General features: G+C 49.2%; 2 protein-coding genes and 1 long non-coding RNA gene across 4 annotated transcripts in view; 1 reads left to right on the forward strand and 2 right to left on the reverse strand.

Annotated features, from left to right (window-relative positions):
* The window catches only part of LOC133965349 (low-density lipoprotein receptor-related protein 1-like), a 100690-nt gene that overhangs the window by 69531 nt on the left and 9138 nt on the right, over positions 1 to 22021 (forward strand). For both annotated transcript variants that reach the window (XM_062399847.1, XM_062399855.1), the window contains exons 31-76: positions 212 to 306; positions 412 to 561; positions 860 to 1000; positions 1117 to 1242; positions 1378 to 1509; positions 1651 to 1785; positions 1977 to 2106; positions 2230 to 2356; positions 2484 to 2635; positions 2792 to 2916; positions 3398 to 3772; positions 7655 to 7844; positions 8043 to 8247; positions 8407 to 8599; positions 9645 to 9770; positions 9899 to 10027; positions 10117 to 10236; positions 10892 to 11005; positions 11091 to 11240; positions 11497 to 11619; positions 11727 to 11843; positions 12557 to 12685; positions 12806 to 12928; positions 13060 to 13200; positions 13762 to 13949; positions 14057 to 14240; positions 14318 to 14403; positions 14507 to 14626; positions 14791 to 14978; positions 15224 to 15429; positions 15567 to 15755; positions 15852 to 16000; positions 16094 to 16187; positions 16320 to 16436; positions 16532 to 16651; positions 17356 to 17478; positions 18102 to 18227; positions 19272 to 19388; positions 20043 to 20149; positions 20273 to 20405; positions 20539 to 20661; positions 20750 to 20872; positions 20978 to 21115; positions 21242 to 21379; positions 21489 to 21608; positions 21716 to 21987. In XM_062399847.1, coding sequence (XP_062255831.1) covers positions 212 to 306; positions 412 to 561; positions 860 to 1000; positions 1117 to 1242; positions 1378 to 1509; positions 1651 to 1785; positions 1977 to 2106; positions 2230 to 2356; positions 2484 to 2635; positions 2792 to 2916; positions 3398 to 3772; positions 7655 to 7844; positions 8043 to 8247; positions 8407 to 8599; positions 9645 to 9770; positions 9899 to 10027; positions 10117 to 10236; positions 10892 to 11005; positions 11091 to 11240; positions 11497 to 11619; positions 11727 to 11843; positions 12557 to 12685; positions 12806 to 12928; positions 13060 to 13200; positions 13762 to 13949; positions 14057 to 14240; positions 14318 to 14403; positions 14507 to 14626; positions 14791 to 14978; positions 15224 to 15429; positions 15567 to 15755; positions 15852 to 16000; positions 16094 to 16187; positions 16320 to 16436; positions 16532 to 16651; positions 17356 to 17478; positions 18102 to 18227; positions 19272 to 19388; positions 20043 to 20149; positions 20273 to 20405; positions 20539 to 20661; positions 20750 to 20872; positions 20978 to 21115; positions 21242 to 21379; positions 21489 to 21608; positions 21716 to 21987 — 6709 coding nt within the window. The remainder of the gene's footprint in view (positions 1 to 211; positions 307 to 411; positions 562 to 859; positions 1001 to 1116; positions 1243 to 1377; positions 1510 to 1650; positions 1786 to 1976; positions 2107 to 2229; positions 2357 to 2483; positions 2636 to 2791; positions 2917 to 3397; positions 3773 to 7654; positions 7845 to 8042; positions 8248 to 8406; positions 8600 to 9644; positions 9771 to 9898; positions 10028 to 10116; positions 10237 to 10891; positions 11006 to 11090; positions 11241 to 11496; positions 11620 to 11726; positions 11844 to 12556; positions 12686 to 12805; positions 12929 to 13059; positions 13201 to 13761; positions 13950 to 14056; positions 14241 to 14317; positions 14404 to 14506; positions 14627 to 14790; positions 14979 to 15223; positions 15430 to 15566; positions 15756 to 15851; positions 16001 to 16093; positions 16188 to 16319; positions 16437 to 16531; positions 16652 to 17355; positions 17479 to 18101; positions 18228 to 19271; positions 19389 to 20042; positions 20150 to 20272; positions 20406 to 20538; positions 20662 to 20749; positions 20873 to 20977; positions 21116 to 21241; positions 21380 to 21488; positions 21609 to 21715; positions 21988 to 22021) is intronic.
* Positions 3988 to 6129, reverse strand: LOC133965369 (delta-type opioid receptor). Its single transcript, XM_062399881.1, has one exon. The coding sequence runs from the start codon at positions 5420 to 5422 to the stop codon at positions 4406 to 4408; it is 1017 nt and encodes a 338-aa protein (XP_062255865.1). The 5' UTR covers positions 5423 to 6129; the 3' UTR covers positions 3988 to 4405.
* Positions 10834 to 12009, reverse strand: LOC133965376 (uncharacterized). The gene is made up of 4 exons (XR_009923868.1): positions 11906 to 12009; positions 11693 to 11808; positions 11475 to 11569; positions 10834 to 11353 (listed from the first exon to the last, which is right to left on the reverse strand). It is a non-coding gene; the product is annotated as an uncharacterized LOC133965376 (long non-coding RNA).

Raw genomic sequence — 22021 nt, forward strand, 5'->3', positions numbered from 1 at the left:
CTCTTTCTCTCTCTGTCTCTCTCTGTCTGTCTCTCTCTCTGTCTGTATCTCTCTCTCTCTCTCTCTGTCTCTCTCTGCGTCTTTCTCTCTGTATCTCTCTCTCTCTCTCTCTCTCTCTCTCTCTCTGTGTCTGTCTTTCTCTTTCTCTGTCTCTATCGCTCTCTCTCATGTCTACTGTGATTTTTGCTGATTCTCTGTCTGGCTCCCTCAGGAAACTCTACTGGACAGATGGGGACAACATCAGCATGGCCAACACGGACGGCAACAACCGCAGCGTCCTCTTCACCAATCAGAAGGGCCCTGTCGGTGAGTGTCGAGCTGCGCTTCTCCGGTGTGACAGCGTTAGACGCAGCGCTCCCTAGTGACGGGGCCCGTCATTACACATCTGAGCTGTCCCGTGTGTTTCCCCAGGTCTCTCCATCGACTTCGACGCGGAGCAGCTTTACTGGATCAGCTCAGGAAACAGCACCATCAACCGCTGCAAGCTGGACGGCTCGGGACTGGAGGTGCTGGAAGGTGTCAAGGGGAAGTTGACCAAGGCCACCGCTCTGGCCATCATGGGTACGTCTCCGGAAAAATGTTCATTTCAGCCCCTGATGGAGGCAGAGAGTTCAGCCATGACGTATGATAACTTAACCATGTTGCAGATTTATGTTTCGGTCTTTGAATGTTAATTGAAAGTTAATGTTTCCTTCGAGTCCCCTCATGTCCTCTCCAAGTGCCCTTTTCACCAATTTCCCAGAGAATAATTCATGATAATTATGAGTGTGTGCAATTTCTTTGCTGCTTCTGAGAGCCCCTCCAGAGTCACATCAGGTTGCACTGAAGTGTTGATCGTCCTGTGTGTTGTGTCCTCCAGGAGAGAAGTTGTGGTGGGCGGATCAAGGAACAGACCAGATAGGAACCTGTGACAAGAAGGACGGTGGAACCTGGAAAATCCTGAGGAACAGCACGTCCCCCATGATGCACATGAAAATCTACAATGAAACCGTGCAGAAAGGTATTGGACTGGCTGCCGTGTGCCAGCCTTTTCTGAGCTTAAAGAATCTGTTTATGTCCCTGCAACTGCTCTATGATTTGCTTTGTGCGTTTCTTCCTGTGCCTTTATGTTCCCAGGCACTAATCTTTGCAGTATTAACAATGGAGACTGTTCCCAGCTGTGTCTCCCCACCTCCCCGACCACCAGAGCCTGCATGTGCACAGCAGGATACAGCCTGCGCACGGGACAGCAGTCTTGTGAAGGTACGGCACACTCATACACGTACTGTATTCTGTTTTGGGCTGAAGAAACTGATGAAATAGATAAATGTGTGATGCAGAACAAACTTTAGAAAGTCTATAACCTTGGGGGGGGGGGGGATTGTTTGTTTGCTGCAGGAGTTGGATCTTTCCTGCTGTACTCTGTGCATGAGGGCATACGTGGTATTCCTCTGGACCCATCTGACAAGTCTGATGCCCTGGTACCAGTGTCAGGCACTTCCTTAGCTGTCGGCATAGATTTCCATGCTGGTAAGACTCCCATCCCACCTGCTACATTAGATATGAAATAAATTCTCACGCATGAAGGCACATATCTCTTTACTGTGTGATACTATATGAGGGTAAAGGAAAGCTCTGCTCGGTCCGACTCTTATTATGTGTTATTTCCAGATAATGACACAATCTACTGGGTGGATATGGGCCTGAGCACCATCAGCAGGGCCAAGAGAGACCAGACCTGGAGAGAGGATGTGGTCACTAATGGTATTGGCAGAGTGGAAGGCATCGCTGTTGACTGGATAGCAGGTGAGGCACGCAGTAGAGACTCTCTGTTACCATGCAGTAAAAGAGGAAAAAATGTGATAACCTGAGAGTAAGCTGAACCTATAGCACTAAGAGAGGGGGGGAGAAAACCAAGGTCAGACAGGGTTCACTTCTGCATCAGCGAACCGGCACATCAGCCGGAGCCTCATCGCTTCCTCCTCCATCCTTCACAGGAAACATCTACTGGACGGACCAAGGGTTTGACGTGATCGAGGTTGCCAGATTGAACGGCTCCTTCCGCTACGTGGTGATCTCCCAGGGCCTGGACAAGCCTCGAGCCATCACCGTCCACCCGGCGAAAGGGTGAGGGGACACAGCACCGGCAGTCGCTCCGATTACCATCCTATCTGTCCTCAGCTCGTGCTCCAGTAGTTTCTCTCCTTGTCCATTCGTGATCTCTGTGTCTTGCCGTGTTTATGTTTGCAGCTACCTGTTCTGGACAGAGTGGGGTCAGTATCCGCGGATCGAGCGCTCTCGTCTGGACGGCACCCAGAGGGCCGTCCTGGTCAATAACAGCATCAGCTGGCCCAACGGTATCTCCATCGACTATGAGGTAAAGCGTTGCAGATCGTTCTATGCTTCTTTTATCACTGCTTTAAAATGCAGAGAGTGAACTTTACACTGCAACATTACTGTCTGTGTGTGTGTGTGTGTGTGTGTGTGTGTGTGTGTGCACGTAGGAGAGTCTGCTGTACTGGTGCGATGCAAGGACGGACAAGATTGAGCGAATCAACCTTGAAACGGGAGAACACAGGGAAGTGGTGCTGGCCAACAACAACATGGACATGTTCTCTGTGTCGGTGTTTGAGAGCTACATTTACTGGAGCGACAGGTCAGATTTACCCCCACAAGTCTCCTGTGATGGTTCTCACCGATAGTTGTGATATTCGTCTGATATCATTTGTAGTATTTATATTAATCATCTGTAATCAGTCATATCTGCAAACATCAGTCTCCGTTTGATGCTGTTTGTCTGTGTGCTTTAAAGGACACATGCTAATGGCTCCATAAAGAGAGGCAACAAGGACAATGCCACAGAGTCGGTGTCTCTGAGGACTGGTATTGGGGTACAGCTAAAAGACATCAAGGTTTTCAACAGGGCCAGACAACAAGGTAAACACTGTGGCTTCTGTTAAATCTGTGAAACTGTCAAAACTGAAGCATTTTAAAGACGGGACAGGACGAACTTGATCCCCCGTCAGGGAACTTGTTACAGCAGCAGATTGTCAGAGGGAGGTAGACAAGACAGCACGTGAAAGTATAGAAAATTTAAATAAATAAAAACAGATGTACATAATATACATCTGTCTTCAAAGATGGAAATATTATGTGTTGAGAAATGTATTTATGTAAATTGCAGTGGAGCAAGATCATTGCATGAGGATGTGTACTGTATTCGTGCATACTATAGACAAAGACATGCATGTATAGACTTTTAAAGGTACAAATTGTATATTGTATGTAAATATGTATGCAATATATTTATGTAATAGGTGAATTTCACTACAAGAGTAAAACATATCGAATTTTCACTGAAAGAAATATTAGAAAACTGTAGTTGATAATACCTCATTGTCTTCATGTGTGTCTACAGGGACTAATGTGTGCAAAGACAAAAATGGTGGCTGCGAGCAGCTCTGTCTTTTCAGTGGCAACGGGCAGCGCACCTGCGCCTGCGCTCATGGCATGCTGGCCGAGGACGGCAGCGGCTGCCGTGACTACGATGGCTACCTGCTCTACTCAGAGCGCACTATACTAAAGAGCGTCCACCTGTCAGACGAAAACAACCTGAACGCACCCATTAAACCTTTTGAGGACCCGGAGCACATGAAGAACGTCATTGCGCTCACTTTCGACTTCAGAGGAGGGGGGGGGAAGGGAGCCAACCGCGTCTTCTTCAGCGACATCCACTTTGGCAACATCCAGCAGATCAGCGATGATGGGTCCGACCGCAAGACTGTAGTCGAGAGTGAGTTTATCCCCATGTTAACTTTGTGTTAACCTTTTTTTGTTGCCTCCTCTCTTCCTTTAACAAGACTCACTCAGCTTCCTTCCCCGTTAATCCCCCCCTCCCCCCTTCATTGTTAACATCAAGCATCATTTCTGGTAATTCCACATTTTGTGAATAACAAAGAATTGAAAACACTCCACTGATCTAAACAGAACCTGAAGTTGTAGCCAAGGTTTAGATAAGAATAATATTCTTTATTTTTTGAATCAGTGTTTTGAGAACAGAGTGTATACAAACATAAACAAGCCCAGAGACACACAGAGCTGTATTCACCTTGTGTCAACACAACCAAACACAGCTGCACCATTAATGTTTGACCAAAGTTCCTTAACTTGAGTCTGGTTTACAAGGAATGTATGATTCAACATTGTTCGTCCCTGTAGAGCAGCACCTCCCAGAACAATTGGTTTGATCTTGCAAACGATGTCCAGGCTTTGTGAGGGTTCTTTAGAGGACTCGTTCCAAATGCTGATCATGTCCGTTCTGTTCATATGAGTATTGCTGCCACTTGGCTTGTAAATCTTTTTATTGCAGTTCCCAGTTTGGATTTGCTGAGTGTTTAAGTGTCAGCTGTTTAGTCCTATTACGTTTTCAGGCAGCAGTCGTGGCCACAGCCCCACTAGCTCCTTGCCCCCCCCTCTTGAACAGCCTCAGCAGGTCTTGTCTAAACTTTTCGGACATGAGCACGTAGAGGATGGGGTTCACCACTGTCGAGGAAGTCGCCATGAGGCGTGCAAACACACTGAAGGGGCCGTACCGTGGTGAGGCGCCAGTGGCCCCCGAGCTGTTGTCCACCAGCAGGGCCAGCATCAGGCCATAGGATGGCAGCCAGCACAGGGCAAAGGCCAGCACCAGCATGGCCGATGTCTGTGTCACTTTCCTCTGGTAGCGCTCCACTTGGGGGGCCCTGCCAGCCTTCCGACTCCGCCACAGGAACAGGTAGATGCTGCCGTACGCCACTGCGATGGTGACGAGTGGAAGCAGGAACGCCATGATGAAGTGTAGCAGCCCGTAGATCACCTGGCCTCGCTGGGACAGGAAAGAAAAGCAAGCCAGTTCAGGGCTCCCCACGGAGCGAAACACCAGTTGAGGGACAGCCAGGCTGCAGGCCGGGACCCAGAGGAGCACAGCGGCCAATGTCACCCGGCGTGGGGAGAGGACAGAATAAGCTCTCGCAGGGTGCACCACAGTCAGGTAGCGCGACGCTGCCAGCGTGGCCAGCGTGAAGGCGCTCGCCGAGGAGCAGGCCGATCCCAGGAAGCTCACCAGGCGGCACATCAGGTTTCCAAACACCCACCGCTGCATGGCTATGGCGATGGTGTGGAAGGGGAGCATGGAGAGCAGAAGCAGGTCTGCGGCGCTCAGAGCCACCAGGAGGATGTCCGTCCCCGTGCCCGTCAGGGAGCTGCGAGGAGACGATCCAGCACGTCCCACTCCTCTCCTGTGCCTCCCACACAGGATCACCATCACCATAGTGTGGCCCCCGACCCCCAGCACCAGAATCAGTGTGTCTAACACTGGGACCAGGACAAGCTCCGCGTTGCCCAGCCCGCTGCCACTGCTGTTCCCCTGCAGATCCCCAGAACCAGTAGAGTGCCATGGCTGCATCTTGTCTCCAGTTGGCTGCCACTGTTGAAACACTTTTGGCTTCTGGTTGGGTCAATATGATCAAGTCATAAAACTACTGATAACGCATGTGGGAATGATTACTCATGCTGTGGGTGCACTCAGAAATACCACCACACAGATTTCCAGTTGTTTAACATCTAGAGTGTTGTTCAAAATGATCAATAAGGACTAAAGATGATATTTGATACACTTTACATATATATGTATGTAAGTTCCAACTTAGGGAGTGTTAAATGGACATTACCTCCTAGAAACTGTTCCTTAAAACACATCCAGCAAATGACCTCTCTCATATAGATGTGTTAAAGCGGCTTCCCATGTGTTGTATATGAAGAAAGCCACAGTCCCTCGCAATCAGCGCCACCTCTGATTGGCTGGGGGGGGGGTAGAGGGAGTATCACCAGTCCCCTCCAGTGAAGTCAAGGCCCCACTGATTTCTCAGCTGTTCTCATCTGTCCCAAAAGACTCTTGTTAGGATTGTCCAAGTGTTGAGGGCAGATTGCGTGATTTCCTGTCATCTCCGCATGGAACCCCAATCAGGCTCGGCAATCCGCAATCAGTCCTCCTCCTGCCTCCCCGGGAAGGAGGTCTCATCAGAAAACACGGTGGTTTCAGAGGAGCGATAGAGACGGAAATAGCTCGACAGAAAGATAAGATGAATCCCAGTAAACGGCGAACGGTGAACTCTGGACTGATTATCACAGAGCTGGAGAGATGTGGGCCGGCCTGCTTTGTGTGGGAGGGTCTACCAGGGCCGTACACCGTATTTTTCCCATGGTCCATTGTTCCTGTTCATTTTCTGAGAGGATCTGTATTTGCTGCACCTTCACACACACACATACAGACACACATGTAGATAAAGAATAAACACATGGAGACACGGTGAAGAAGTGTTTCCTTTCAGAAATCGGGGGTAATTATTGACCGCCAGCCCGACAGAAAAAAACACTAAACTGTGTCTCACCTACTTTAGATTACTGCAATAAAAGACTCTCTGTGTCAGTGTGACCAGTTCAGCTCGGCAGCAGTAAATCCAGCTCATCTGCATCACTGCAAACACAAACGTAAGAGCCCCAGATTGGCTTAGGTCAACAAGATAAACAAGTGAAAATCAGGAATTTAAGTCGAGCGCCGCTGCAGGCCAAAGATTTACAATTCATTAACAGCTCTGGGAAAAAAAGAGGAAATGGAGGTGAATGGATTCCACGTTGCTCGGTATCGATTTTTTTACAGACGTTGATTTATGATCGTGAGAGGCGGGGGGGGGGGGGGGGGGGGGTTCTGCCTCTGCTCGACTTTCCCAGTTCCCTCGCTTCATTCAGACGGCCGTGTGTTACGGAGCAGACCAACGTTGATTCATGGCCACTGGTGCGTCTGTGACTCGGGGGTAGAGCGGGCCATCCTCTAACCAGAGGGTAGGCGGTTCGATCTCAGTCCTCCCCATTGTCCTTGGGCAAGATATTGAACCTCATAGAAAAAAAGTGCTGCCCATAGATGCAGTGTATCAAGTGCTATGTGAATACAGACTGCAGGTGAATCTCTCTGATCCCCTGGGCCGAGCTGTAACTAGAGGAAGGTCGTCTCTGTTCCTGGAGACAACAGGGTCTGTAATCATCAGACCCTCAGTGTTCCTCTGCAGACGCAATAACAAGAAGGCAACCACGGCCAGTTCTCTCCCATTTAAGTGATCTGTTTGTAAATGAACTCTTCCTGAAGTACATTTAAGCGTGTGACTGTGTATCTGTGTGTTGTTTCTCCACCAGTTTCTCTTCTGCCACAGAACGCTGTGTTCCTCCATCTTAGCTGCGTGTCCTCCCTTCTTACTCATTTCATGGAAATTACATTTTACTCCTCATCTGTTGATGAGATAGTGAGAGAAACACGCAGGCCCGCAACTGTTATCATGACCTGTTTAGTGAGGTATTTGTTGGTTTAAAGCCTTGAATCACACGGTGTTCCTGATCATAAATACCATGTAACATCCATCCTCTGAACTGTGATCCGCCACCGAGCTGCTGCCTCACACAGGCCACACTTGACCTCGGAACACAGCACTGGAGTTGACCTTTCCCTCCTTCCCTCCTTCCCTCCTTCCCTCCTGACTTCTCCCTCATTTTGGCTTAATCTCTTGCCGTTTTGTTTTTCTCTCCTTCCCTGTTTTCTGTATTTCACTATGTTTCTTCCCCCTCTTCTCTCCATCCCTCTCTCCAGACGTGGGCTCGGTGGAGGGCTTGGCGTACCACAGGGGCTGGGATATGCTGTACTGGACGAGCTACACAACCTCCACCATCACGCGCCACTCTGTGGATCAGATCCGCTGGGGGGCCGTCAACCGGCACACGGTGGTCACGATGTCGGGGGATGACCACCCCAGAGCGTTCGTCCTCGACGAGTGTCAGAGGTCAGAACTAATTCAGTTATTTATATACAACTAGAATTATTCCCAGCCCCTCCACAAAGGTCCATGGAAATTGGTGGGATTTTGTGTGATCCCAGACACGGCAGAAAATATAACCTCTTTGGCGTAGGTTATAATGCTGCCATATACTGTCAGAACTTTACATCTATTTAAATCCCTGATTCGTTCTCTCTCTTACAGCCTCATGTTCTGGACCAACTGGAACGAGCAGTCTCCCAGTATCATGCGTGCCACCCTGACCGGTTCCAATGTCCTTGTGATCATTGGCAACGACATCCGAACCCCTAACGGCCTGGCCATCGACCACCGGGCGGAGAAACTTTACTTCTCTGACGCCACACTGGATAAGATAGAGCGCTGCGAGTATGACGGCAGCCGGCGCTACGTGAGTGAAGTCAACATTTGTACATCATCAAGTGTAATGGAAATAGTTGAACTTTGATAAAATGGCATTGCCTAATAACAGCCGTCAGTATGTCTATTGCGAGGCTTGGAACTTCCTGAACGTGTGAGGTCACGGCTGCGGTGGTGCTTCCCCCTGCAGGTGGTGCTGAAGAATGAGCCGGTCCATCCGTTTGGCCTGGCCGTCTACGGTGACTACATCTTCTGGACCGACTGGGTGAGGAGGGCCGTGCTCCGCGCCGACAAGTACACAGGAGGAGACATGAAGGTGCTGCGTGCTGACATCCCTCAGCAGCCAATGGGCATCGTCGCAGTGGCCAACGACACCAACAGCTGTGAGTTTTGACACACACAGAGAGAGAGAGAGAAAGATAACAAAGTGTGTGTGTGAGAGTGACAGTGTGAGTGTTTGTGTGAATGTGTGTGTGTGTGTGTGTGTGTCCAGAGTCATTTCTAAGTACCGGTCTGAACGTATGTAAAATGCATCTTCATGTGGCCACATTCTTTTCGCTGTGTGAACACAGGGGAACACACATGTGAAGGACTGACCTGCCTGTGCTCTCACTGCACATGACCGGAGTCTTCAACCGGAGACACATACATCACTGAAGCAGAGACGATTTAGCTGGCGAGTCAAGGGATAGTTTTCTTCCAGTAGCTGTCGGTGCACGTTCATTTGTTTTGGGGGCGTAGCTTGGATAAACCAACCGTAAACAATAGGAAGTAAAAGATCGTAAGGACCAAACAGGAAAAGTTGAAGACAAAGTTAGAATACAGGCGTCTCTGAAGCGAGTACATCAAACACTCACCGGCACAGAACTCGTGAACAAAGATGTTTTTCTGCCCCAACAGAGCAGTTAATGGGATGACAAAAGTAATTTGGGCCACAGATTTTTGAGCACCAACATCAGCCCTGTTACACCACACACACACACACACACACACACACACACACAGGCACTTTCTAAATTGCTGCTCACTTCACTTTCCTCCACACGTCTTCACCTCTCTCTTCAACTCATCCCGGTCCCTTATCTCCTATTGTCCGTTCACTTTCAAATCAGCGCAGCCCTGCATTCTTTCTCTCTCTTACATACCCTCAGCCATCTTCCCTCTCAAGTTGTCTCATTCAGTAAACTCTTTCTCGCTCCGATGCCCACAGTGACCATACAAGCTGAGAGCCTGCGGTAAAAAGCCGCAAATCCCATTTAGATTGAGTCACATTGAATTATGCATTCAGCAGAGGCAGAGCCACGTTCGGGCAGCAAGTCTGTCTGCCGATGAGCAGGCATGGGTTTGTGTTGTGTGTCAGGAGGGGTCAGGAATAAATTCTCATTCACTTTTGTGTGTGTGTGTGTGTGTGTGTGTGTGTCTGCGTAGGTGAGTTCTCTATGTGCCGTGTCAACAACGGCGGATGTCAGGATCTGTGTCTGCTGACCTCTGAGGGAAGGGTCAACTGCAGTTGCCGTGGTGACAGGCAACTTTTGGATGACAACACCTGCATAGGTACAAGAAGCCAGGGATTCACTCAAACACAAGTTCAGCTTGAAGTTATCAAGGTTTTTAAAGTCATCTTTCATTTACTGCTTCATTAAACTAGGATTTGTGTGTTTTCTCCTGTCCTTGTCTCACAGCCCTTAACACTACATGTAACAACGTTGATGAGTTTGAGTGTGGAAACGGAGACTGCGTTAACTACACCCTGACCTGTGATGGAATGGCCCACTGCAAGGACAAGTCTGATGAGAAACAGTCCTACTGTGGTGGGTGGAACCTTCTTCTCTGTCCGGACAGTTCTCTCCTTGTTGACCCTTGTGAGTTGAGTCCGTGTCTCCTTCTTTCTGCTTCTCAGCCAACCGCGTGTGCAAGAAGGGCTACAGGCGCTGTGTGAACAGCCGCTGCCTGGGGCACAGCTCCTGGTGCAACGGGCAGGACGACTGTGGAGACAACTCTGATGAACTCTTCTGCAACAGTGAGTCAAGTCTTCCCATTAATTATGTCATCAAATAAGACAAGAGCAGATTAGCTTAATCCTAATCTAAGATTGACTTTATTTATCTCACGTTGGGGAAATCCATTTATTACAGCAGCAGATATTTCACATTAGGTGTCAAAACATGTAAAAGCTTAAAATCCAGTTTAAAAAAAAAATCCAGTAAAATAAAATTAGAAAGAGAGAAGCGTACTTGAATAAATGTACTTGTGACACAGCACAGGTAGGAGGATGTATACTGTATTTGTGCATTATGTTCAAGGAGATATTAAAATAAATGTGTGTGGGTATATATATATATGCATTTAGACTAATATAGTGTGAAATACAACTTGAATTGTGAATTTTTTGTGTGTGTTTTTGTAAGTAACACATAAAGAGGCATCGTTTGGAATAATTCAATCTCTATATGTTGTACAGATATAAATACAAAGTGTTGGGTAGTTGGGAAATTAAAAAGCGGTACTGCATTTATTTAACATATATTTTCTCAGTCTGCAGACATTTTAAAACTCTGTTGTGTGTGTGTGTGTGTGTGTGTGTGTGTGTGTGTGTGTGTGTGTGTGTGTGTGTGTGTGTGTGTGTGTGTGTGTGTGTGTGTGTGTGTGCGTGTGCGTGTGCGTGTGTGTCTCAGCCACGCTGTGCTCAGCCGATCAGTTCCAGTGCAGAGACGGGGGCTGCATCTCCAACTCCAGCAAGTGTAACCAGAAGGTGGACTGCGAGGACGCCAGTGATGAGATGAACTGCAGTACGTTCAGTGGACGTCAGAACAGTAATCAGAGACGCCTCCACTCGCTCCCTGGTGCTAAAGTGTCTCTGCTCTCTTTGTCAAGCTGCCACGGACTGCTCAAGCTACTTCCGTCTGGGAGTGAAGGGAGCCACGTTTCAGAAGTGCGAGTTCACCACTCTGTGCTTTGCCTCTTCGTGGCAGTGTGACGGAGCCAACGACTGTGGAGACCTCTCCGACGAAAGGAACTGCCCAGGTATTTGAACACCCTCTGACAAGCCCATGCCTTCTCTTTGATACATGTACAGACAGTGGGTTTGAGGAGAAGAGGAACTTGTAGTCATCTAACAGATGGGTTAGAGCAGGAACCTGTAATACACAAGAAACAAGAACAATTTCATCCATTAAATTGAGGAATGGGACGAAAGTAAAAAAAAAAAACGATCATGTATATATATATATATTATGGACGTTTTCTGACTTAAAGTACCACTTGTCTGTCTGTGTGCCAGGGAGCGGGAAGACAAGCTGTCCCACGCCCTACTTCGCTTGTCCTAGCGGCCGCTGTATCCCCATGAGCTGGACCTGTGATAAGGAGAACGACTGTGAGAATGGTGCAGACGAGGCTCACTGTGGTATGTTTCTGTACTGTAACCTTTAAACAATGTGAAGTGCACCCGACCACTGTTTTTGTTGTTTCATTCGTACTTTGCACTTCACGAATTCTTTCCGACCCGTCCAGATAAGTTTTGCTCGGCCGCCCAGTTTGAGTGCGGCAACCACCGCTGCATACCCAGACGCTGGGTGTGTGACGGAGCCGATGACTGTGGGGACAGCAGTGACGAGGACAGCAAGTGCAGTGAGTGTTTGACAGGACACCTCAGCGAATACAAATATACAACAACCAAAAGCAGTACTCACACATGTCGGAGTAGAAGTATTGTGACAGCCGTAGGTTCTGTGGGAAAACGTGAGAGTGCATCGAATTCTCAAATCAGATTCAAGGATATAATGATACTCTTTTTGCTAGTGTGTTCATCTTTTTGCATTGAATGAATTTTTTCATGATTACTATAATGGCGCTTACTTCACATTGGAGGGTAAGCAAGGAATTTCGATTTTTACATTTAAAAAAGGACTGTAAACCAGAGTGAATATGTCCAGTGGGCGATTTGTCAATTTATTAAACTGGGGATTGACATTCAATGGAGTCTGTGTTTATTTATTTTAACACCATGTAAATTGACACAATAAACATTAGGCTAAATAGAATAATAATAAAGCCTTCGGTAGTCTGTTTGAATTCATTGTCATATTATAAGTTTGCTGTTGTAATGATTTGTCTATGCTATAGACTACTGCTGCGTCTAGATAAACTAGGAGAATTGTTTGTTTGATTTGAAATGGTTCTCGCTCTGTGCGTCACTACCCTGCATGCATGGCAGAGAGCTGGGGACAGAATTGATTGGACAAAAAAACGGGGGGGGGGGGAATAATTTTTCGTCAATAAAGTAAAATTAAAGCAATTAAGATAAACGTCAATCTTCTCTTTCTTATCTTTTTTTCCCACAGAGACCAAAACCTGCAGTCCCGAGGCGTTCCAGTGTCCCGGGTCCCACATGTGCATCCCTCAGCGGTGGAAGTGTGACGGGGACAAAGACTGTCCCGACGGAGCTGACGAGAGCGTCAAGGCCGGCTGTGGTGAGTGAAGACGGGGGGGGGGGGGGTTGCAGGATCGGGTCAACACAAACCCTGATGCATATGAATCCATTCTGCACCTGTTGGAGCACATTAACCCACTCACTTATTTTTGTGTCTCAGTGTTCAACAACACATGCAGCAGCAACGAGTTCATGTGCCAGAACCGACAGTGCATCCCCAAGCACTTTGTGTGTGACCATGACAACGACTGCAGTGACGGCTCCGACGAGTCCCAGGAGTGTGGTGAGTGAACCCCCCCGTGACCTCTTCCTGCTGTTTGGGGGGGGGGGGGGTTTCAAAGAGCTCTCTCCTGCTCACTGTCGCGTTTGGACCGCCCTTCACCCTGCTGCTGCTGCTGCTGTGTGTCTCCGCAGAGTATCCGACGTGTGGAGCCAACGAGTTCCGCTGCGCCAACGGACGCTGCCTCATCCAGAGCTCATGGGAGTGCGATGGAGACTTCGACTGCCACGACCAGTCAGACGAGGCGCCCAAGAACCCCCACTGCACTGGGCAGGGTAAAAATCCCCAGCGCTGCTCCGGAAGCACTTTTACATTGTTACCTAGTTACATCAGTGGATTCATTGACAGCGACAGATGCAGCCAGATGTCCCGTTTTCACCTGCAGCCTTTGAGCGTGATAACGTTTAAGTAAAGAAGCAGCCGATAAGAAAGACGTGATTATAGCACCACAGCTCAGATCAACCGTGCAGAGAGCAACCACCGGGGAGAATCCTGTATTATTAATGTGTTAATGCACTTTAAAGAGAATATTACAGTTGTTATTATCTTTTTGTCAACTGGAGAGCACAATAAATATATATTATAGACTGGACTGACACACAACTGTAGAGCTGTGATTGTAATTACATTTCAAACCCCCTTCACATGTGGTTCGGGTCCAATTTGTGAAAATTACATGTCATGGTTTTTTCCTTTTATCCAAACTGTCTACAGATCAGTCTTGATACAATCTGAATATGGTGACAAGCAGATTTGGGCTGGCCCTCTGAAAGAGGCTGAAACACTGCACTGGTTCACTGTCTCTCTCCGCTTGTTTCCCTCTTCTAACCGAACAGAGAAGAAATGCAACGACACGGCTTACGCCTGCAACAATGGAAACTGTGTGAATGAGACGCTGCTCTGTGACCGTAAGGACGACTGTGGCGACGGCTCGGACGAGCTGAACTGCTTCATCAACGAGTGCCTGAACAGCAAACTGAGCGGCTGCTCCCAGCTCTGTGAGGACCTGAAAATAGGCTTCAAGGTAGGTGAACGCTGTGAAACTCTCGAGTTGAGTTCCCCTGTCGCGGGTGTGGAATATAAGCCCTGCGTATTGTTGCTTTACCGGCTCTGTGCTCGGCCCCCTCCCAGTGCCGCTGCCACCCAGGCTTCCGTCTGAAAGATGACGGGAAGACGTGCGTCGACATAGACGAGTGCACGACCAGCTATCCCTGCACGCAGCGCTGCATCAACACACACGGCAGCTTCCACTGTCTGTGCGTGGAGGGTTTCCAGCTTAGTCCCGCAAACCCCACCATATGCAAATCCACCTCTGGTAGGAAACATGACAGATTAATAACGCTCAAGTGTTTAAGCCAAATCCACTCACGCGTGACGTCTGCCTCCCTGCAGATGAGGAGCCATTCCTGATCTTTGCCAACCGCTATTACCTGAGGAAGCTCAACTTGAACGGCTCCAACTACACACTGATCAAACAGGTGAGACTCACAGAGACAGTAAAGTAACCGGGATAATCTTTGCAAACCCTCCCGCAGGGGTTTACAGCTGGCCCGGGCTAATGCAGCTCCTGTGCTTCGACAGGGCTTGAACAATGCTGTGGCTCTGGACTTCGACTACCGGCAGCAGATGGTTTATTGGACGGACGTGACCACCCAGGGCAGCATGATCCGGCGCATGCACATCAACGGCAGCGACGTGCAGGTCGGTGTAGCAGCAGCTTGTCTCCGGAAGATAAAGGAGCAGTGTCTTTTCTCGTCGGATTGTAAAAAACCAACATTCAAAGAGATGAATTAAACCCTGGAGAAATGATTCAATTCTTCAGTGTTCCGGCTCAGATTCAGGAATTCTGCTTGCTCATTTGTTAGGTCCTTCATCGCACGTCCCTCAGCAACCCAGACGGTCTGGCTGTGGACTGGGTGGGGGGGAACCTGTACTGGTGCGATAAGGGACGGGACACGATCGAGGTGTCGAAGCTGAATGGAGCGTACCGGACCGTGCTGGTCAACAGCGGCCTGAGGGAGCCGCGTGCTGTGGCAGTGGACGTACGCTACGGGTAAGAGTGCAGAAGCTTTTGAAGATGTGTATTAGTGTAATAGTGTATTAGATTGACCTTTAAAATGCTGTATTTCCTGATAAAACAGTTTAAAAGTAAAACTCTGATTTGAGTTTTTTTTTTACATACAAAAACAATATATGTAACAAACGAGAGGAAAGAGAAAAACTGAACAAGCTTCATAATCCTCCCTTCAATTTTTGTTTTCGCCAGTTAATCTAAATAACACCTCACACCCCTGACAGGTATTTATACTGGTCAGACTGGGGTGACAGCCCTCACATAGGGAGGATCGGGATGGACGGCACCAACAGGACTGTGATCGTGGAGGATAAGATCACGTGGCCCAACGGCCTCACGCTGGACTTTATTAACGACCGCATCTACTGGGCTGATGCTCGGGAGGACTACATAGCATTTGCCAGCCTGGATGGAACCAACAGACACATAGGTAACACACAAACACACACACACACAACCACAAACACACACAACCACAAACACACAAACACACAAACACACACACGGAGGAGAGTGTTTGGTTTGGACTCATTTGGAATCAGCTCATTTGTCTTTGTGCCTCTGCAGTTTTGACTCAGGATATCCCCCACATCTTTGCGATGACCCTGTTTGAGGAGTACATCTACTGGACGGACTGGGAGACCAAGTCCATCAACAGGGCTCATAAGACCCTGGGAATCAACAAGACTATGCTGATCAGCACCTTACACAGGCCTATGGACGTTCACATTTTCCACCCATACCGCCAGCCTGAAGGTAAAAAAAACCATTTCATAACAACGGGTGAAGCCCTCCCCCGTGTCATGTGACCCGCTCCTAACTCCCCTCCTGTGCACGCGCTCTGCTCTCCAGTGGCCGGCCACCCGTGCCAATCGGACAACGGAGGCTGCAGTAACCTGTGTTTGCTCTCACCTGGGGGGGGCTTCAAGTGTGCCTGCCCCACTAACTTCTACCTGGCAGCCGATGGCAAGCAGTGCCTGTCCAACTGCACTGCAAGTCAGGTGAGCTGCCTGCAGGTGATCAGCTTTTCCACAATTCAACCTGTTGATAATCGGAAAAAAAAAAGCAAATCCCCCTCTCCTCTGTCCCCTCAGTTTGTTTGCAAAAATGACAAATGCATTCCATTCTGGTGGAAGTGTGACACCGAAGACGACTGCGGCGACCGCTCAGACGAGCCTGCAGAATGCCGTGAGTGATGGGCCCTGAGATAGCCAGCCATTTCCTGTGGATTCAGTGTCACGGTACAATGTTTTGTTTGTTCAGATGAGTAATGTGCAGCTCCCCCCCCCCCCCCCCCCCCCCCCCTTCTCCATTCTGCAGCTGAGTTCAAATGCAGACCAGGCCAGTTCCAATGTGGCACCGGCATCTGCACCAACCCAGCTTATATCTGTGACGGAGACAATGACTGCCAGGACAACTCGGACGAGGCCAACTGCGGTACACAGAGCCGACGCGCACCAACCAGATTTGAAGTGTTTTTTTCTTCGGTTTTCCCGCGATGACCCTATAACCTTTGTTCTTGTTGCTTCTAGATATCCATGTGTGCCTGCCCAGCCAGTTCAAATGCAGCCACCCCAGCCGCTGCATCCCTGGCATCTTCCGCTGCAACGGACAGGACAACTGTGGAGAGGGAGAGGATGAGAAAGACTGTCGTAAGTCTTCCTCTCACGTTGCCCTGGTAGTGGCAGAGTCTGGGGATGAACAACCAGCTGCACAGCCTGGAACGGGCCGGGAGAAATAAATATAAATAAATAACTTGACTATTGAAACAAGCTGGAGACACACTTCTGCTGACCATAGCACTGAAATAATAATGACAGTAATGATCAGGGGCTTTTCCTGACACAGAGAGGAGAACCATTTATGAAAAAGGTCCGAAATGATCACTGTAAGTTGAGCTGTGCATGGCTCAGTGGTCCTCTGCCCTGGGCCTGGTACCCCCGGCCATATTTCCGGCCAAGACCTCTCCCCTCTCATTTCTAAACCCCTTTTCTCAAGGGTTATTAAAAAATCGAATGCTCAGGTAGGACATTGCTGAAGATTTTCAAGCTCCCCAAAGGATCTCTCCTATTCAGACTTTTCCTTCAGCAACACCCCTTTGCTCCTCCACTGAACACATTCATCCTCCGCAGAGGGAGATCACATGACCTGTACCCTTTGTGCTACTCTGAGGTCACAATTAACCCTGGGGAACCTTTTCATTGTAAAGCTGTAGGAAACCATGTGATGTGATCATTTTGCCTCTACGGCACTTTACTGTCGAGGTCTTGTTGATTCGTGAAAAGTGCGATGAGAGTAGTCTTTCATTGAGTGTGTTCTGGAGTCAGGGACCTAATCTGTCTGTCTCTCTGTGCAGCTGAAGTGACGTGCGCCCCGAACCAGTTCCAGTGCACCATCACCAAACGCTGCATCCCACGGGTGTGGGTGTGTGACAGGGACAATGACTGCGTGGACGGATCTGATGAGCCGGCCAACTGCAGTAAGACCCAATTTGGATATTACTGAACCAAGCAACACCTCTGCTTAACCAACAGCCCGGCAGTGCAGCGTGATCACTGTGTCCTAGTGGAAGCTGATGAATTATATGGATGGGAGCCAGTGAACAGCAGATACAATCTAAGTGTAGAAAATGTTGCACTGGGGTTTGTTATTTAATAGGAAGCGGGCGTCAACATCCACTTTATCATCATTATTATGAGGCTGAGCTGACCAGCATTCTCAATGACCCTTTTATCTATTTGTTATCTAGCATTATAATCCTGAACTCCCATTTAAATGGAAGGTGAATTTGATTTTCCAACTTGTCCTATGTCACAAAACATAGCACTTTATTACCTATAGTCACATTCTCCCATTCAGGTATATATAAGAGCTTCTACACACAGGGGTTTTCTCTCATTCTCACTTTGCCGTCAGGGGCAATTTAGGGCTCAATGTTTAGCCAGAGGACAATTCTGCACACAGACTGGAGGAGCCGGGGATCGAGCCGACCTTCTTGCTCATGGACAGCCCACCTTATCTCCTGAGCCGCAGCTGCAGCCACCAAAACCTAGTCTAATCTACTTTCAACGTGTCTAATCAATGAACTCCTCTGTGTCGCAGCCCAAATGACGTGTGGCGTGGATGAGTTCCGCTGTAAGGACTCGGGACGCTGCATCCCGGCTCGCTGGAAGTGTGACGGAGAGGATGACTGCGGGGACGCTTCCGATGAACCCAAGGAAGAGTGTGGTAAGGAGAGAGGTAGAAGGAAAAGGAGATGAAGGCTGCCATGGAGAAGATATCGAGTGTAATAAAGAGCTACAGCCACGTTTCTAATTTGATGCCTCTACGCCAGGCGTGTCCAAACTTTATATCCCGAGGGCTGGGCCACTCCTAGTGTCTAGACCTAGTGTCTAGACTGAGAAGTACAATACAGTGGGCCATAGTCCTTTACATTACAATTTATTTAGCTGACGCTTCAATCCAAAGCGATTTATAATCAATGCATTCAAGGGTAACCGAGGGTACAAACCCAGAACCACAAGAATCAAGAAAGTACAATTTCTTCAAAAATAGAGCAAAACTACAAAGTGCTATAAGTAAGTGCCATTTAAGTGCTACTATATAAAAAATAAAAATGTCATTGTTTATTTAAAAAAATTGTTTTGAGGCGGGGCAATTTAAAATGGATGGCGGGCCGCAGATGGCCCGCGGGCCGTAGTTTGGACACCCCTGCTCTATGCCGTCAAAGACATTGTGTTCTCAGGTCGTCCTTCTGTCCCGCTCTTGTACAGACGATATCTCAACAAAGCTTTGATTTGGTACAAATATTTACTCAGACTCATGGATTCGCTGATTAGAATTAGTTTTGTCAAAGATCAATGTCACTGTGACCGGAACAACTCAGGAGAACCTTGAGAGAATGTCTCCAAATTTGTCAGGAACGTTCTTTTGGACTGAAAGATGGCCTGATTCGATTTTGGTGATAAAAGGAGCATGTCAAGGTGACCTCGCAAATCCCTCTTTTGCTTTGTGAATGCTTTCTCGTAACACCTCAAGAGACTGGTTTCAAATGTGTCCATTTAGACTCTTGGGTTTACTGATTGGATTTGGGTGGCGTTAGGTCAAAGTGTCGGCCGTTCACTTGGACTCATGGATGAACTGATTGGATTTGAGTGGTCAAGGGTCATGAGCTATCGATAGAAAAGCGATGTATAGACTGAGACTGCAGCTGTGGACCGAGGCATGTGACCACAAGGCGCTAACTCCAGTCGACGTGTGTTTGGTGCACAGACGAGCGGACGTGCGAGCCGTACCAGTTCCGCTGCAAGAACAACCGCTGCGTGCCCGGCCGCTGGCAGTGTGACTACGACAACGACTGCGGTGACAACTCGGATGAAGACAAGTGCGGTAGGTTCTTTTTTGTTATAATTTCCTTACTGTCGCAGAGGGGACCGCTCACTCGCACGTGTCACAACCTCAACTCACTGTCGGTACGAAGACAACGAGTCTGACGAGCCCTCCTGTGAGGCAGACGTCAGGTGGTTAACGGTGCATCACCTGTCACTGTGTGTGTCTGTGTGTGTGTGCGTGTGTGTCTGTGCCGTGTGGACTCAGCTGCAGGCATGGTGGAGCCTTTTTTTTTGTTGTTATTCTTTTCAGTTGATTACTGCTGTGGCCATTTGCACATCTCACATCATGTCCTGTCTATTTTGCATTTCACACTGGCCCGTTGCTGTGAGCCAGAGGTAGGTGTTTTCACGCTTTCACCCAGTTTCCTCTGTGGGCCCCCCCCCCCCTCCCCCCGGCTAGTCTTTTCTTCTCTCTTCCCACCGACGTTGTACCATCCCCACCTCTGTGATTTGAACAACCACATTTATTTTATTCACTTACGACCTGCGCAAAACCAAACCCTGTTTTTTTTTTTTTTGTTTTTTTAGCAGTCAGCTCTATTCCCACTTTTTCTCTTCTCTTTCCCTCTCCTTGCTCCTTGCTCCTGACTCCCTTCCCTGAATGACCTCCCCTCCGCCCCCTCTAAGCCGTCTCCTCTCTCTCTCTCCTCAGTGCCTCGTCAATGTTCCGAGAGCGAGTTCTCCTGCACAAACGGCCGCTGCATCGCCGGGCGCTGGAAGTGCGACGGGGACCACGACTGTGCCGATGGCTCAGATGAGGTATCACACACCAGTTCACCCTCCTGATTGCGGTTTTCCCGCTTTCAACGTCAACGGCGTGGCGATCGGCTCCCCGTGAAAATGAGAATGGGGAAAAAATGCCGCGATTGTCTGTTTTTCCAGAACGGCTGCGATGTGAAGTGTGACAGTGATCAGTTCCAGTGCAAAAACGGCCACTGCATCCCCATCCGCTGGCGCTGCGACGCGGATCCTGACTGCATGGACCGCAGCGACGAGGAGAAATGTGACAGTGGCGGTGAGAAACACACACTTCTTTTCCTTCCCGGGTGTTCACTGGAACATAATGCAGAGAGGAAGCGGATGCTGATGTGATGTAAAGGGTCACTTCCATCTCCTCATCTTTTTTTTTTTTCACCTTGGTTATTTAGTGGGTAGATACTGCCCCCAGGATGAGTTCCAGTGCAACAACACCCTGTGTAAGCCTCTGGGCTGGAAGTGCGACGGCGAGGACGACTGTGGAGACAACTCCGATGAGAAGCCGGAGGAGTGTGGTGAGATTGACCGGGATTTCACGTCCGCCGTTTCCTGCTCCGGTAGTTAAGACCCTCCTCTTCACTTATGTAATGTTTCTCTCTTTAGTTAAATTCCAGTGTCCACCCACGAGGCAGTTCCGCTGTCACAACGACCGGGTGTGTCTGCCGATATCCAAACGCTGCGACGGAGTCGACAACTGCGGGGACGACAGTGACGAGCTCAACTGCTGTGAGTTTTCCGTTCCATCTCGTTTCAAGCTCTTAAGCATTTGGGAGGATTTTTGGGCGCACGGCACTAAACCCAGGGTGATAACCAATCCCGTGCCTCCTCCAGTGGCGCCGCCCCCCCCGGCCTGTCAGAAGGACGAGTTCCGGTGCTCCGGTGGACGCTGCGTCAGCTCCGTGCTGCGCTGCAACTACTTCAACGACTGCGAGGACTACGGATCCGATGAGGTCAACTGCAACAAGAAAGGTGCCCCCCCCCCCCCCCGTGTGTGTGTGTCATGTCCTATTTGTCCTAATGGGAGTGTTCAGCCTGCGTGATAATCAGTTCCCTGGTGTGTCCCCCCCCCCCCCCCCCTCCCTCCCTCCCCTCCAGGCACGGTGCTGAATGACTGCAGCAGCAACAGAACAGTGTGCGGTGACGGGGACGAGGCTCACTGCGTGGTGAACGGCACCGACTCCTTCTGCTCCTGCAAACCCGGCTTCCTGCCCAGTGGACGCAACCGATGTGAAGGTAACGGCTCTCTCCCGCACCGGCTTCACTCTCTCACACCGACGTTGTTGTGGCCACGGTTTAGTGTAATGTGTGTGTGTGTGCCGCGTGGCCTTGGGTTGTCGCGCAGATAACAACGAGTGCAACCAGTTCGGAGTGTGTTCCCACACGTGCAACAACACCAAGGGTTCCTACAAGTGCAGCTGCCAAAAGCACTTCACCAGAATCAACGACACCTGCAAGGCCGACTGTGAGCATTCCTGCATTGCAGCTGTTAGCGCTCCAGGTTCATTTGAGAATGCACCGAATGTCCTTTTCCTGCCTTTATTTTTCACATCCCCCCCCCCCCCCCTCCAGCTCAAAGACAAGTGCTCTACATCGCTGATGACAATGAGATCCGCAGCCTGGACCCTTCGATGCCAAACTGGCGCTACGAGCAGATCTTCCAGGGCGACGCCAATGTGCGCATCGACGCCATGGACCTGCACATCAAGACCAACCGCATCTACTGGACCAACTGGCACACAGGGCGGATCTCTTCTTATGACTTGCCTTCCTCCTCCTCCTCCTCCTCCCCTAACAACAACCGTAACCGACGGCAAACTGACTCCAGCATCACCCACCTGGATGTAAGTGCATACAGAGTGTTTGCCGTTGCATGCA

The sequence above is a fragment of the Platichthys flesus genome, chromosome 2 (assembly GCF_949316205.1).
Source record: "Platichthys flesus chromosome 2, fPlaFle2.1, whole genome shotgun sequence".
NCBI lineage: Eukaryota > Metazoa > Chordata > Actinopteri > Pleuronectiformes > Pleuronectidae > Platichthys > Platichthys flesus.